The 16,924-nt window shown below is 41.4% G+C and overlaps 2 protein-coding genes across 4 annotated transcripts in view; both read right to left on the minus strand.

Annotated features, from left to right (window-relative positions):
• Positions 1–4,314, minus strand: part of usp54b (ubiquitin specific peptidase 54b) — a 55,822-nt gene extending 51,508 nt beyond the window's left edge. For both annotated transcript variants that reach the window (XR_004107650.2, XM_031315000.2), the window contains exon 1: positions 4,184–4,314. The gene's annotated coding sequence lies outside the window, so the exon portion shown is untranslated. The remainder of the gene's footprint in view (positions 1–4,183) is intronic.
• A 2,596-nt stretch (positions 4,315–6,910) lies between these two features.
• Positions 6,911–15,112, minus strand: myoz1b (myozenin 1b). 2 transcript variants are annotated; one of them, XM_031314751.2, is made up of 6 exons: positions 14,914–15,112; positions 12,174–12,260; positions 8,349–8,515; positions 8,158–8,224; positions 7,845–8,031; positions 6,911–7,401 (listed from the first exon to the last, which is right to left on the minus strand). In XM_031314751.2, exons 2-6 carry the CDS (start codon positions 12,256–12,258, stop codon positions 7,167–7,169), a joined length of 741 nt encoding a protein of 246 aa, XP_031170611.1. In that variant the 5' UTR covers positions 12,259–12,260; positions 14,914–15,112; the 3' UTR covers positions 6,911–7,166. The 2 variants fall into 2 exon arrangements, with proteins under 2 accessions (XP_031170611.1, XP_031170610.1); XM_031314750.2 differs by having other exon boundaries at positions 8,158–8,227.
• Positions 15,113–16,924: the final 1,812 nt, after the last annotated feature.

Here is a 16,924-nt window from a genome sequence, read left to right on the forward strand (position 1 = left end):
TGAGGGTATAAACACATCATGTGAAACACATCATGGCGGGGCAGACAATCTCAAAGGCGGGAAAACGCACAAGGCAGGAAGTCAAACAAGACAAGAGAAAACAGGAAACTAAACGAAACCCAGGATCATGACAGAGTCCATATACTTTTGTCCAACGTCTAAAGTACGACCTCCCGGAAAGGTCCCATAATTCTTTGTTTTCATCTTCAGTATGTCCAAAATGATCTACAGTAATGCAAATATGTATTCACTTCAGCTGAGGAGAAAACATTTTCGAAATTCAAAAACAAACTCAGAGTTGAATGGAAATAAATTGCTGTTAATGACACTTTTTTATAATCAGAATTTACTGCCACTGTTTCTCTGGCTCTGTGCTGTGGGTTAGTGGGGCTTGGTGACAGTGACACCGGTGTCATGCAGGCTGAACAAAGAGCTGATACTGTCCCCGAAGACAATAGCCTGGCTCTCACACTGTCTCCCTCCCACTCAAGCAAATATAAAAGGCGAGAAGTATATTTATATATCCCTGTAAAAGACAGAGGTCTTGATCTTTTCTTTCACAAACATGTCTCTTTCCTTCTCCTTTGACTGCACTTTCCTCTCTTTCCCTCTCATTCACTTTATTCCTGCCCTGTCTCTCACTTTCTTCCACTGACCTCTATTTTCCATTCTCATTCACTCCACTTCTTCCCCCATTCTCTGCCTCCTTTCCGTTGCCGAAAAACTTTACATGCATGTGCTCGCACACACACACACACACACACACACACACACACACACACACACACACACACAGTGGTTTCCCTGTAACTGGGTTATGTGCAACTTCAAATAGCCTTAGTTGACAATAGGGAGAGCCCAGAGTTCATCCTCCCGTCTGTGTTCCCTTTCTCCTCTTCCTCACTTCAAATCTAAAGAGAAGTTATACATATGTGCGTGTTTCAAGTGTGTGAACATACAGTAGGCACATGCGCGGCTGCATGTGTGAGCATATTAACAAGACTGAGATCCTTTTTTTTTGTATGCTTCAAGGTCATTTCCCCGCTTAGCAATACGCTTTAACATTAAAGTATGTGAAAACACACATTTGTCGCATGCATGCACACAAAATACACACACACACACACACACACACACGCACGCACACACATGCACACACGCACGCACGCACACACACACACACACACACACACACAAACACACACAAACACACACACGCTATAACCTAGATGCAACCCATTTTTGCCGTGGCACATGTGCAAACCCAATCCTATTAGTAGAAAATGAAGAGGGATGAATATTTCCTTAATATTTAGGCTATTACATAACCATCCTTATTTACGATACATGCTGGGAATCATGTGGGGGTTTTTTACAGTTTAAGGAGGAGAGGAAGAAAAAAGGAAGGAAAGGAAAGAAAAGCAGAGGGGAAGAAAAGGAAGGGAGAAAAGAAGAGAGGAAAAGAAAGAAAAGGAGAAAAAAGAAAGGATAGGAAATAAAAATGAAAAGGAGAAGGGAGATACGAAAAGTATGAGAGGGAAAAATAAGAGAAAAGAGGAGAACAAGGTGGTCGGAAAGGGGAATGAGAAAAGAAAAAAAGGAGACAAGAGGAGAACAGGTGGGTGGGAAAGAGAGAAGAGGAATAAGTGGGACATTAGATTAAATAACCAACCACATGCCAAAGTGGACCGGCTAGGGGGGAAAAGAGAGAAAGAGCACTCCTGTGGATGGTAACGGTCAAAGACGACATATAAGCATGTGTTTTTTTTCCTCTCCTCCTCCTCCATAACTTAATCTGCTCTTCCTTTTACCTCAACCCTTGTATAATCCCATACATGTGGCCCAACCCTGAGAGAACACTTTACACTGAAATGTCTGCAATAATGAATTCCTCGGGAAACCGAGACACGAGCTGGGATCACTCACACACGTCTAGAAAGAAATACTCAGAGGATTTAAACCAATTAAGTGAATTAAATAGACATATTAGATTAAATTGATTCACCACATGATGGCAGGCACATGCAATAAGTCAATGAGTCCTTGAGATTGATTGTTTCTCAAAGACAAACTAATTTCCCCAGACAAGCAGTGTGCATGTGTATCTGTCAACAAATAACTGAAATACAAGACATAATCTATATTTTAAATAAATATAAAGTATAAACAATCACAGTCGGAGAACTAACAAACAACCTAAAAATAGATCCAAAAGCCAAATCCTGAGCACAAAGATCTTCATCCTTAGCTCTGAGGGTGTTCTTCTCCCAATTGTCCACCATAGCAACGTACAACATCACATATCATTGGTTTGAGTATTTAAATAATGCCGGTGGAAAAGTCGCTCTGAGAGGGAAGCCTAACTATTTTGTAGATAAAAGGTTAAGTGAGTTTTCCCTCCAGGACATCCCTACAAGGGCTGCACGATATGAGGAAAATATGCAATAACATTAATATCGCGATAACGATATTACTTGTGACAAATGAAGTGTACTCAGTTCTGCATTTCTGCTGCTTTCAGTATTCTGCTAAAATATGACGAATTGCTTGTTGAATTTAAATAAATGAAAGGAAATCATTTCCAACACTTTTATTTTGAACATTAAACATAGAATTCAATATAAAATGCACCTCTAAAAAAAGACTGACAGTTACATTTTAAAGTGCAGTTTTCTACTAATAAAAAAATCTCTGAGTGTCTTTCGCGATGTGTCGCAGCCTTTAGAGATATTGCGATGACAATAAAAAACGATATTTTGTGCAACCCTAATCCCTACTACTCATACAGTTTAAAAGACAATACTGTACCAAAGCTACAGTGACAGCTCATAAAATATGGGAACAGCGGAGTATATAAGGACATGTTGTATTAAAGAAAGTACTAATATTGGCATTGAGTTGATGTTTCTAAGCTAAAACAGGATGAGTGGATATTGCACATTTGTAGGCAGCAGATAACACACACAATATTATGGAAACTATTTACAAACAACAAAAAAGTACACAAAGCAAAACTTCACTGCCTTCCACAGTGTTTCATCTCCAAAAACTGAAATTGATAAGTCCAACTTAAATGTCAAGGGTGAAGGTGTGCTGCTGAAGCTGTGTGTGTCCTCGTGTGTGTGTGGTTTGTATTGCTGGTGTTGTGGGGACATTTCAACCTGTTCAACCAGCCACATTTTATCTCCCATGTGGATAGAGCATGCTAGTCTCTGCAATATTAAGCATTTATTTTAGGGTTAAGACTGAAGTACTATAGGGTTGGGATTGGGCATGTAGGCTATAGTATAAGGTTTTAATAGCCTTCAGAAATTACCGCAAGTCCTCACAAGTAGCCAAAACAAAAGTAGCCTAGCCTATGTGCTCCTGCTTAATGATGGGGCTGCCTACCCTATTCTCCCTTTTATTTCGTAAAAATGCACGTGTGTGAGCGCGCGTGAGGCAGGCAGCAGAGGGCTGTGTCACCATCGCTAATGTTACGGCACTAGGCTGGCGGTGATGCGGGCCAAAGTCATCAATCACGCGGATCGAAACCGCAACGTTAAATCAATAGCGGCCCCCGGGAGCGAAGACAGCGGAGCGTGAATTCGCCGCGGTAAAAGGCTGCGGTCTCTCGGCCATCCATCAACAAGTCCACACAGTGTATAGTCCACCAAACACCGCGCGACACCAAAACATGCAGTACAGGACAGGAGCCGAGCGCACAGTAGTGGTATGTATTCTACCTGAACACCTGTAACTGTAAAAACGAACCGGGACTGTGATGACAGCGGGATGAACTTGAGGGGAAGGGATGCTGTTGTCCGTTGAAGCGGCAACCAGTGTGCAGCACGAGGGAGAGTTGCTGCGTATAGGGGAATTACTGACCCGAGACCATCTGATAAAACAATACAACTGACAAGATAGAGAGCAACAGAGGGGGGGAGGGACCCAGCACGAGGTAACAACGCTGCTTGTGGTGCTGATGAGAGTAGGCCTAATGATAATGATGGAGAAGAAGATGACAGCTATCCTCTGAGACTGTCAGGAGAACACATCTGTTGAGGATCACATCTGGCCGACACGCTGACCCCCCCCCCTTTAACCACACACACCTACTGATGGTGTATGCTATCCGGCCACCCGGCCGCTCTAGCAGCGATGGAGCCCATGCAGTGCGTAGTGTGCAGGTTATTTTACTCACCCCGGGTGCTATCGCCGCCTGTCTCCGTCCGCTCGCGTGTCCTACCGTGTGATTTAACGAGAGAGAGGGCGAGCCGTGGGTGCAATCAGCCCCCACCAGCGCCATCCAGCGCTGCGGTCGCTCTCGCGATACCATGCCATCTTCCAGCTCGCCTCCTGAGAGTGTGTGACGTAGCGGTTTTATCTTGCCGTTTGCTCAGCCCGATGCCGCCGTCTTCTGGGCACGAGACGAAAAGAATGCGAGGATGGTGATGATGTCATCCCGTAGCTGACCGTGTGGCCTACCTGTTTGAGGACGCACGTTCTCTCTTTTTGTCTCTTATGTGCAGACAATCTGTTTAATTCCTATCACTGAGACCTGCCAGCACCAGTTAACAGTCACAAACAAAACACACTGCTATTCACAGAGCAGGTGAGAGGTGACGGGGACTGAAGGAAACTCTGGAGAGTTGACTCAATTGGTGTCATGGAATAGCAGTAGAAGAGCAGTAAGCAGGTGGGCAGTTAAAGAGAGTTATTGACAGAAGGCAGATTCAATTCAGATTCAATTCACTTTCTTTGCTGCCTGTTTCTGTCCGGGTGTGTGTGGTTTTTACTCTGCAACGAGATAACAAAAACTCATTAACAATCAAATGTACAAATTGTGTGCATTAATGACGATCAAAACATTAAAGTAAATCAACTTACAGGATGCACACATCATGGTTGGGTGGAAAAGAATGAACAAAGGGAGGAAGGTTGTATATAAAGCCTCTAATCAGGTGGATTGATTGAAATGGACAATTCCTTCCCGTGCAGGAGTGTTTGATTTTAAGTTCAGGTGTAGTCAGGTGGCCTCTGTTTGGGGACTTTTAACAGGGACATTGTTTAGTGTGGCCATTAGAAATTGAAAACTACTGAAAAGTAACAGCAGCATTTACAGACATAGTGAAACATTTTTTGCAAATAGGCTACCCTTATTCACTCTGTTGCCAGGAGCTAGATGAGAAGATTGGTATCTCTTTCATGAGTGCTATCAATCATCTCATCTAGCTCTCAGCAAGAAAGCCAATAAGCGTATTTCCCAAAATATCAAACCATTTCCTTCGAGTTAGATAACTTGTGTGCACAAAAAGAATGTTTTCAGTCAGTTATCACTTTTGTAACGATGATCTTTTTTTTATTGCATTTTTGCTTTTAAATGGATAGATTTGTCAGTGGGAGTAATGACATGCAATGAAGGGCCCAACTGAAATTGCACCAGAAATGTTTCATGTAATATCTTAAGCCACTCAACCACCAGGATGTCCTATAGCTATAGGATTTTTAAATTAACTTTGAAATGTGTAAATATGTCAAATCAACCTCAATTAAAATCTGAAGAAAGAAACAACGGTTAAAACAAGTTTAGAAAAAATACAACGTTTGACTGTATTTTTCTAAATAAATTATTGCTTGCGTAATGGTCAGTGTGCGGGACTCTTCTCTAGTTTAGGTGGTATGGCGTTTGTCTTTGTGTTGCCTCTGTTTCAAAAATGGTCGCATCAGCCATTTTATATGTTCCACTTTGTGGTCAGATGTTGTCATAGTTAGGTCAGTTTAGTATGTTCAGTTCTATTCAGTTCATGTGAAAGTATTATATAGTTTAGCTGTGTTTAGTTGACCTCTTTTATGAGCCCAGAACTTTGTGACATATTGTTTCATTTTTGGGCTCAATAAAACCCACCTGTGACTCCTCATGCCTGCAAACTCGGCCCTTCACAGTTCCCTTGTTATAGAAATACTGAAATTATGACAAAAAAATTGACTCTTCTTCTTCTTCCGCCTATTTTCCCCTACTGGGGCATAGGCCGCCTACAAGGATTCTCCGTCTCAGTCCTGAGCAAGCCTCTCCAGTGTGGCCTGTCCTCTTGACATCGGCGTCCAGGTCTCGCCACCAGCTGTTTCTGGGTCGACCTCTCTTCCTATTCCCTTGGGGATTCCATGAATGGGACTGTCTGGTGATATTGGAAGCCGGTTTGCGGAGTGTATGCCCTAACCATCTCCAAAAAATGGACAGAGACCCTTAATATTTCTATTAGCTTGTTGTTTGGTGGCTGTATGGCCCTATGCAGCTACTTCATTCATTTTGGACCTTGGAAATAGTAGTACACAAAATAGTTGTTTAATTGTTTTTTTAAATAATCAGATTTTGTCCTTTTAAAGGTCCCATGGCATGAACATTTCACTTTATGAGGTTTTTTTTAACATTAATATGCATTCCCCCAGCCTGCCTATGGTCCCCCAGTGGCTGGAAATGGCGATAGGTGTAAGGTGTAGGGTATCCTGCTCTGCCTTTGAGAAAATGAAAGCTCAGATGGGCCGATCTGGAATCTTACCTCCCCTTTCTCTGCTTTGCCCGCCCAGAGAATTTGGCCCACCCATGAGAGAGAGACATCATGGCTTTTAAACGAGCAAAATGGCAGTTGGTCAAGGCCACACCCCCACCTTCCACCTTGCCCCCCCTCTCTCCTCCTCAATAGCTACAGACACAGAAATGGCACATACTAAGGAAAGCTCATTGTGGGACTGGCTCTAGTGGCTGTAATTCTGCACCAAGGCTGAATTTCGGGAAAGAGACTTCAGATACAGTATTAGGGGACCACTAAGGCCTATATAAAAGTATCCAAAGAGCACCATGTCATGGGACCTTTAATAACACTTTTCCAAGACGTGCACATGCAGTGTTAACATCAGAAGCAGACAGACATTCTGTAAAGGGGAACTTTATTGCATAAATACATTGTTTTAAGAGCGCAGAGTGCTCATATGTATCTATATCACACAGGTCTCACATTAGCTCACAGTATGCAAAGTCATAGTAAGACTCAATCATAGTTGGGGATCAAACGATTAGAAAGCACACAGGAGACCACGGGGATATACATTGTCCCTTTCCATCAAGTCAGTTTTAAATCTTTTTTTTTTTTTTTATGTGTTTGTACTTCTTGTGTGCGCATGCGTGTTCACAGGTCGTCTGTTTCTCCGTCAAAGGGGATGTTGTCCAGTTCCATGTGGATGTTTGAGTTGTCCTCACTGCAGACCCAGCCGATGGGCGTACGATTGAATGAGGGGCGTGAGCGGATGTCGGCGTGCTGGTTGGCCATAGTCTCCGACTCCTCGGTGGCATCGTTGAGCTCTGGGAGCTCAAAGGTCAACATCTTAGGCAACTTATCAAAGCCGCCGAATGGCAGCGCCGTCCTGGGGAGAGAAGAGGGAGAAATCAGAAGCTTAGGAGAAGCACCAGAACAAGCAATGCAGCACAACTTTATTGTCTCTTATGCTCCATTGCATAGTGGCACATTCATACCTGCACTGCTGTCATATGTTTAATATCTGTTTAATGCTTTTTGCACTTTTCCATTTGCAAAACCGGTATACAGATCCTGTACTACACTTAGAATTTATATTTGATCTGTATTTTTTGTAGACTCTTTATTGTATTTTGTATGTTTTTATTGTGCGTATTTAATATGTAACTCTATGTTGTCTTGCACGTGTTATGCCTTGGTCTTGGCCAGGTCGTCATTGCAAATGAGAATTTGTTCTCCCATCAGCTTACCTGGTTAAATAAAGGTTAAATGAAAAATAAAAAATAAAACAACAACCTTCAGCTTACAGCTTCAGTTTGTGTCTGTTTGTACCTGTTGAAGCTCTTGTACAGAGGCAGTTCTAGGTGCATCTGGATGGGTCCCGGCATGGAGGACTTCATGGTAGCTGTCAGCTCCTGGTTGCCATGCATGGCCCGTTCCCATGGCGATACATAGGTGCGAACATACTCCTTCCTCTTCTTCTCCTTCTCCGCCTCCTCATCTACCTTCTCCTCCACCACTGAGACACACAGGGGCAGGGAAGACCAGGGAGATTAAATGCAACATTTTAATGGAAAGAAATATTGAAAAGCGAAAATATAAAAAGCATCTGCGACCAATATCAATCACTTCATATAGACCCCACCTTCTTCCTTTGGTATCTCAGGCTTTGGTGGAATTGGGGGAGGGAACATCAGCAGGTTCTCGAGGTTCTGCTGGAAGACCAAAAAAAGGAAGAGAAAGTCTGATCAGTACACCCATATACACATAAGCTATACACAAACACACACACACACACACACACACACACACTCCCTTTCTCTTCTTTACTCTTACCTTGTTCTCGTTGGTCACGATGAACTTTTCAACTCTCTGCTGCCTCTTCCTGAACAGCTTGGAGCCCTTGTTCGTGTTTAAGGAGAGCTCCTCCAGCATGGTGTCCTTGGGTGTCTTGATCTTGGTGCCCAGGTCGAGCTCAGAGGCCTCGGGATCTGACTCATCGTCTGACAGGAAGAGGGAGGAAGAGGAGGAAGACAAAATGAAGAGACTAAATATGGAATTGCAGGTGGGTGCATGCAGAGAAGAGGTAGAGGGGAGTTGCCATAGTTTACCCATTGCTTGAGAAACATGCAATGTTGTATGACGTGCATCAGATAGAATTTATTTTTATTTAAGATTTTTTTTGGGGGGGCTTTTTATTTTATTAGATAGTGATACATAGACATGAAATGGGGGAAAGAGAGAGAGGATGACAATCAGTAAAGGGCCGCAGATCGGATTCAAACCCGCGCCGCTGACAAGGACTCAGCCTCTCACCAGGTGAGCTAGAGGTTGCCCCAGAGTTTTTTTATTTAGTTGCAATGCATTCCTGCACCAACAACTTATGTTTTGTTTTTGTTTGGTTTTTTTATTGATTTTTTGACAGGACAACAGATGTTCCAGAACTTTATGACATTCCATTTACAATTGTTGTTCCTTATCCCCAATTTTTTTTTTATACAACACAAAACAGAAGCATCCCTTTAAGGGCCCTGACACACCAACCTGATTATCAGCTACCCGATTATAGACTACAACAATAATAGAAATCTACTACCCAAATACTTCACCTCTTTGATTAAATTAACTATGCACCTGTCAGCCATTGAATACAATTTAAAAATGAGACACAGCTGTAGACAACACAAAACGATTCTAACAATACAAGGAATACAAACCAATAAAAACTTTTTTTTTTAAATAAAAGAACCAAAAAAAAATATTAAAAATTAAACAAAAAACATGCGTTAATAGAACCAGTTACCAAGCCTACCAATCCATTATTGCAGTTGCCAGTAAAAACAATCCGACTTGTGTTTTTTATTTAATTTGATAGTCTGTTCATGGAAACACAAAAGTAGGTTTTAATTCAAATTTCTCTGACATGAGAGGTGACTCTTTAGTGCAAATTGAACAATATTTTAAAGGAATAGTTCAACAATTTGGGAAAAATTCTTATTAATTTTCTTTGCTGCGAGTTAAATGAGAAGATCGACACCACTCTTGTTTCTGTGCAGTAAATATGATGCTAATGCTAGCAGCTGGTTAGCTTAGCTTAGCATAAAGACGGGAAACAGGGGGAAACAGCCAGCTTTGTCCAAAGGTAACATAATACACTTACCAGCATCTCTGAAACTCAATAATGAGCACGTTATATTTTGTGTACAGAAACTGAAGTGTAAAAAAAGGGAGTTTATGCTAAGATGAGCTAAATGTCTTCTGGCCTCATACTTAACCCATAACTATGAGAGCTGTATCAATTATCTCATCTAACATGAAACCCAATAAACATATTTCCTAAAATGTCAAACTATTCCATTAAAGATTGTGTCATTTGTTAACATTACATTTTTAAAACATTTTCTCATGAACTAGAGCACATTTGTGAATGAAAAGAATCTGGCTCATGTATCCAATGATGATTTATCACTGTGCAGGCTAACAATGTTTAAGCATTTTTGTTAAAGCCTTGGCAGATGTGGTACACACTCTCTGAGCTGTGCTCTCTTTCATCAGCAAAACCCATTTGGCAAATTAAAAGGTGGGTTTAGGCTACATTCCACTAGATATATTAGGGGGATGTATAAGACTGTAAAGGGCATATTCTCTGCTTCCATATTATCCTTGTTGTGATGAATTAGAGTTGAAACCTGTTGTACGGTGTTAGAGGATGTGTGTGTGTGTGTGTGTGTGTGTGTGTGTGTGTGTGTGTGTGTGTGTGTGTGTGTGTGTGTGTGTGTGTGTGTGTGTGTGTGTGTGTTAAACCAGTGGAGTTGTAGGGGTTAGTAGGCCAAAGCAATATGGAAGAGAAGAGCACTGGGGAATGTCACGGCAGGTTTTCTGTTAGAACTGTTCATGGAGGGGAATCCTTATAACACACTGTCTCTCTCTCTCTCTCTCTCTCTCTCTCTCTCTCTCTCTCTCTCTCTCTCTCTCTCTCTCTCTCTCTCTCTCTCTCTCCCTCTCTCTATCTCTCTCTACTCTCTTTCAGTGATGGAGAGATCTGATGGATTTTACTGCTCCACAGAGCTCCTCATAAAACACTCTTCTCATCCACCACATGCACTCTGATATCATTCATAACACCTGGAGTCCAGCCATAAACCAACACACACACACACACACACACACACACACACACACACACACACACACACACACACACACACACACACACACACACACAGAAACACATCTATAAAGCGGGGAGTTGGCATTGCAATGCTGCAGAGAGCTGTTAGCAGTACCTAGTAAATCAGACTTGAGCAAGTGGGTGTGTGTTAAGTGTGAGTGAGAGAGAGAGAGAGAGAGAGAGAGAGAGAGTAATTGAGGCTGTTGAGCAGAGCGAACTCTCCCATGGGGATATTGATTAGAGTGTTAATTCAGAAGAAGGTGAAACTGGAGCTGGCTGCTGACTGGGAGGAAATTGGACAGACTGACAGAGGCAGGGGATGGACAGACGGACAGCATACAGGCATGGGACAAATGTCAGAAAGACACAGTGGCAGGGATGATGGATAGATGAGTGGGTATTAACTGGAGAAAAATAAGGGATGAGCAGGGTAAGCTCCTGACTGACTGACTGAAAACAAACTGGTGGAACGATACAGATGTGGCTGCAGATGTTGACAGCAGAGGAAGCGGTAGCGAAAACAGCAAAGGACACAAATGGGGAAAGACATCAACAGATTGTTAAATGACAGATGTAAGCATGTGCTCAGACACTACGAGCATGCTCAGATTGCAGATTGCAGAGAATGGCAGAGAATATATTGTGGTTGGTAATATATTATGCAACAAGTAAATGTCAGCTTTGCCATGATAGAAAACACAACATATTAAAACAAGACTTAGAAGCTACTGCGATGCTAGCAGCTCTGTGAGGCTGTATTTAGTCTAATCAGTGGTGTTTTTGAGCGAAATGCTAATGTCAGCATGCTAATATGCTGATGTTAAACAGGTACAATACAATTGAAGATGATGGGAATGTCATTAGTTTTGCAGTAATTTGGGGGGTGGGGGGGCAATCCACCCAGTTGATCTATTTGAGTCTGGACCAACTGACCGAGCAACAGACAAGACAACATCGCTATCCCTAGAGCCAAGGCACTAGTGTTTGGAATTACTCCATTACAAGTGAAAGTCCTACAATTACAATCTTAATCAGGTAAAAGTACAGAAGTATTAACAGCATATTGTATTTAAAGTATTACAGCTTAAAAGTGCTCATTATGCAGAAAGAAATTAATGATTGTTTGATTATTATACAATTATATTGGATTATTTATGCATTCATATATAAGAAGCATTTAGTCAACTATATAATGCCAAGATGTGAAATATTTGACACATTTTTACAAGTGTTTACATTGATTCCACTTCTGTTGCCCCAAACAAATATGGTGGGAGCAGAATCACCGTCTGGTATTTTGTGTAGCCTACAATGGTGACAGATTTGTGGCTGCTTTGCCATCTGATAGTGACCGTCATCCCTCCAGGAGATGCCACATGCATGTTAAATATTGTGTTACTGCTTGGAACAAGTGTGTGTGTGCGTGTGTGTGTGTGTGTGTGTGTGTGTGTGTGTGTGTGTGTGTGTGTGTGTGTGTTTGTTTGTTTTACCATTCTGGCTAACGTTGGTCAGGTCAGTGATGATCTTAGTGGCCTTCTTCCTCTTGTGAGAAGGGGCAGGAGTATTGATAGGCATGGCTAAAGGAAAGAACAGAGACACTGTAACGTCATGATCATCATCATCATCATCATCATCATCATCATCATCATCATCATCATATTTTTAGAAAAAGAACTGCACCTGCTTTACACAGAAAGAAAAATACATCCATACAGTCAAATAAATCGAAATTTCACAAATATTCTTAAAACTGGGTCCACTGACTAGCTTGTTCTGGATCTTTCAACTTCATCTTATGGTCTTGATCAGCAGATGGAGGTTGCTATACTGATAAACCTCCAGTCTTGAGTTAACATTTTTTGTCAAACTACTATTTCCAAGGTCAAATGACCATTTTAAAAAGGTTTAGATTAAAATTGTATATATTAGATTTTATATTAGAGATATGTTTTGATTTTAAAATTTAAAGCTGCACTTAATAATTGTTGGGTCAAAAAAACATTGGGTCAAATGTGAAATGGGAAAGGTTTCATTTGTAGTAAAAAACAAAACAAAACAAAAAACAGGGAACTATCACCCGACTCTGCAGTTTCCCCTCAGCTTCTAGCATTTTAGCTCATTGTTTTGGTTTTACGACCCAAAATGTTACAACCAACTGTACACTACCTGCTCAACACCAAACAGCAGACACGCACAGTTAGCGACTAGCTGGTGAACATAGTGGAGCATTTAGCAGTTAAAGAGCCAGATACAGTATTTCCCTCAGGAGTTGGTGGAGACCAAAAACTGAGTTAAAAGAGAGAGAATATTAGATTTACTTTTACCACGTGATCAGTAATATAACTCCACCCATTACTGTTGCTTCATATCTGCTGGAGGTGTAAATAGGCAACTGTTTGCTGCCATAACAAGTTTATGAGGTGATCATATTTAAGTGCTGTGTTAACAGGAGACTCTCCTCCAAAGAAGAAAGACAGCAATTATCGTTTCAGCAAGTGCCCCTAAATAACATATGTTAACGTTCAAGTGACAAAGCAGTGGATGTAGGAATTATGATTATGAGCTTGGGGTGGATAGATGCGTCAACAAAACATTTTAGTTTTTATCTTTAGGAGATTACTGTTTATTTCCCCATTTCAAACCAACATGTTTTTTTTCATCATGACCAGGATGGACCCTCACTTTAACACACATGTTCATTATTGTAACCATGACAACAAACATCCCCTCACCTTAACAATGTAGTTAACCCAAACTAAGTTTCCTTAAATCTAACCAAACTTTTGTCGTATCGTATTAATTTTTCAACGATGCCATAGTGGTTTTTGAAGGCACAGGGGCATCAGATCAGAAAGCACAGACTACATATTTGGTGTTTAATATAGAGTACTTGTTGCTGTACAGCTTGTTGCACTCCCCCCCTTTAAGAGAGACTTCAACAACAATCAATTGGAATTGAAGTGCTTAAACAAAGTTGGTCTCTCAGGAGTTTGGCAGAGAGCACGACAGAATTAGCAGCAGTGAAATGTGATACAACTAAACTCTTTAATTTTTTTGAAAAACATTTCAGAAGAATATCTGAATTGATTTCTGAGATATGTTTCTGTATGATGAAGTTGCCCATTATATCCCAAATTCTAGCAAACTCTAGCAGGAACCTCGCTGGGTTCCCTAATTACCTTAAGCACACTTTAAACATTGTGTAAAGCCCGACGCAAGAGGACACTAAATTCCCAGTGGCAGCTTGTGTCTCTTTTGTCTAACCACTGAAATGGGGGCCGGCAGTATGTCGCTGTCTATTGCACAGGTCGAAAGCAATTATGTAAGGCTGGAGGTGAGTCCCAGTACAAGAGAAAAAGCTGCAGGGCCCGTCTACAGGGAGACAGGTAGTGTAATTGCTTTTCATCCACTGTAATTGAAGCTCGTTTCCTAGCCTGGGATTCAGTCCTGCTGTGCGAGCTATTTTTATGTACCCATGATCTATAGCACTGTGGTGGGTGTACATACATATAAATGCACCAGCACACACACAATTTTGCACTGAAATAGCTTTTCTCTTGTGATTAATGTGACCGTGGATTAAAAGATGGAGATTACAGGTGTTTTTGGATGTTCTGGGAAAAGTCAAGATGGAGGCAAACTGCTGTGCTGATGGCGACAACGGGAGCGACACGAGGACCTGGGTCCTGTTACCGCCTCTCTGAGTGAAGAGGCACTCCTGTCCCCCCATGACCAGACTGTTTTAGCTCCTGATAAATCTCGAGGGGACAGCTGGGGAGGAAGGGCATCAGTAAGCACATTCCAAAATACACACAGGCATCCATACCCGCAGACTAAAAACTCCACTGCAGAGGGCCACATTCCTCACCTACCACAGTGTTAGGTACAGTAAGAGCTGGTGGAAGAAAATGACAGACATATACCAGCTGGCTCTTGTGATTCAGATTTAGTTGAATTGATATCAAAATTACTCAAGAAATTGTAAAAATCTGCAATTAAACTGTTAAAAATGTATTCATTAATTCATCCAGTTACAGAGGCTACAGATGAGGGCCTTCTCAAGCAGCCACAATCTGTAATTAAATTGAACTGTCCCCTTGTACTTAAAGAGGATCCAGAATTATTTGACAACTCAGTAAACCATCGGTGCTAGATAACCCACAAACACTCAAGGCATGTGTGAGACTTCTTTATCGATGCGGTCACACATTATCACCTCTAATGTCTTACCTAAGACCCAGATATCCACAGGAAGACACAGGTCCCAGACGGTCCCAGATAAAAGTTTAGCTCAGAGGAATATAGATTCCCAGGTAGATTTGTGTCCCAGAGTTTGTATTGTACTGCCTGCCCTCCTCTTCGCCCTGGAGAGAGTGAAACCCTATCAGCAGGGCTGCTCCAGTGCTATGGACCTGGCTGAGGGGGTGGGAGGAGGGGTGGGGTGAATTTAGTAGGGGGTAAAGAAGGAGGTGGTCCTTCTTTAGGTGGAGGTGTTTCGAGATCAGAGGTTGGTAAGATAAGTGATAATAGGAAACTGATAATGAATTTTTTTATCAACTTTATCCGTAAAAGAAAATCAAAGAATGTGAAATTGTAAAGACATCACATAGCTCACAATAAGTCCTGTAGGTATGTCACCTTTTTCAGAATAACCGGGGCTATTTGAAAATGTTGTATCAACACCTCATCACTTTCGGTCTTCAGCCTAGACTTTAAAACAACCAGAAGAGTTGTGTATTGGTATCTTAGGGACTATGTCTCTTAGGGAGTTTTAAAATCCTGATCTTGAAAGTCAGCAGATGCTACTGGAACGACGAGGATCAGCATGATGATTTCACTGAATTCCTCCAGCTTGTAAACACCTGTATCGTTTGTCCTACCTCCAATCACAGGGGAACAGGGCCTTTTGATAAATTGACAAACAACTCCAGAGAAGAGAGAAGAAAATATGGTTCCAGCAGTTACTTTCTTCCCCTGTCACTCGGTTTTACGTGCTTAAGGGCATTCATGCTTTCGTCGATGTGTTTTCTTCGCATAGTCTCCTTATTCATCCTCCTTCAACTTACACATGTGTAACTTTATGCCTCGTTTGTGCCTGGCAGCAGTCATACATGCATCATCATGTCGGTCAAAGTTCCTCGTCAGTACCCTGCTTTTTTAGATTTAACTAGTAGCTTCTGTAAGTCACGTTGGTTTGTTGACTTTTGTGTAATCGTGGAAAAAAAGCTAGAAAGGCTCTATATTTCTCTGCTGTGTCCCTTTCACAGTTTCGCTTAGTAAGTAAACAAAGATTTGTTCAGCCAACTGGGAAGGATTGATCATCTGGAATAGCAAGAATTTCTTCAGTGGGTTGGGATGATGACACTGACAAGAAAATGCATTTTTAAAGTGACTATAATCTTTATTTTTTAATAAAAATGTATCAACTGACAATGTGAAAGGGGTCGCTCAGGAGTTGGTAGAGACAAAAAAACAGAGATAAAAGACTGTGAATATTGAACTTAAATTCATCAGGTGGCCAGAAACATGACTCCAAATGAATGTTGCTCCATATCTGCATATTAGCATGTTAGTATGTTAGCATTTGCTATTTAGCTCTAAACAAAAGTACACCTGAGGCTAATGGGGGTGTCTTTAGTTTCGCAGGTATTTATCTAATCTTATCTTATCTTAATATCTGTGTGTCTGCAAAACGTTTACCTGCTGGTGGAACTAGATGAAAACCAGAGGATCACCAAAATCTGTAGGATTCATCCTTAGGGGAACACAAATGTCTGTTCATATTTACAGTAATGGCATCTAATAGCTGTCGTGATATTTTAGTCTGGACAAAAGAGCTGGTCAACCAAGCAGCATTACCAACAGACAGTTTACAGTAAGATTACCATCCTTGGGGCTATGCCACAAGCAGGGATAAAAATCACCCCTGCAGTATGAAAGTCCTAAAATTAGACAGGCCAGGTGGCCTTGATACAGGTGTGTTTGTAGCTGGATTATAAATCCATATGGGAATATAACTCCTAGTTAGAAGGTGTATATCCAAAATGGCTGGTTATTACAAATCACCGTTTAGTAATACTTTATCAAGCCAAACAGATCAGTTAATGATGCATTATAGACAATAAAGAAACTCATTCTTTCCAAAATAATAACTCTAAAATGATAGATCCACATGAGAGGGAGAACAACCATTATTTGTCCATTTTCTGACCTGCTCCTAAACCCTGACCCTTGACCCCAA

This window comes from Sander lucioperca, chromosome 22, assembly GCF_008315115.2.
Source record: "Sander lucioperca isolate FBNREF2018 chromosome 22, SLUC_FBN_1.2, whole genome shotgun sequence".
NCBI classification, from domain to species: Eukaryota; Metazoa; Chordata; class Actinopteri; order Perciformes; family Percidae; genus Sander; species Sander lucioperca.

What these genes read in the sequence shown, in the direction of transcription:
- myoz1b (XM_031314750.2), bottom strand. Translation starts at nt 12,258, where the DNA reads ATGCCTATCAATACTCCTGCCCCTTCTCACAAGAGGAAGAAGGCCACT. An exon ending in TGAGATACCAAAGGAAGAAG is followed by an intron (nt 8,032 to 8,157) that starts GTGGGGTCTATA and finishes TGTGTGTCTCAG; the next exon opens with TGGTGGAGGAGAAGGTAGAT. An exon ending in CTGTACAAGAGCTTCAACAG is followed by an intron (nt 7,402 to 7,844) that starts GTACAAACAGAC and finishes TTCTCTCCCCAG; the next exon opens with GACGGCGCTGCCATTCGGCG.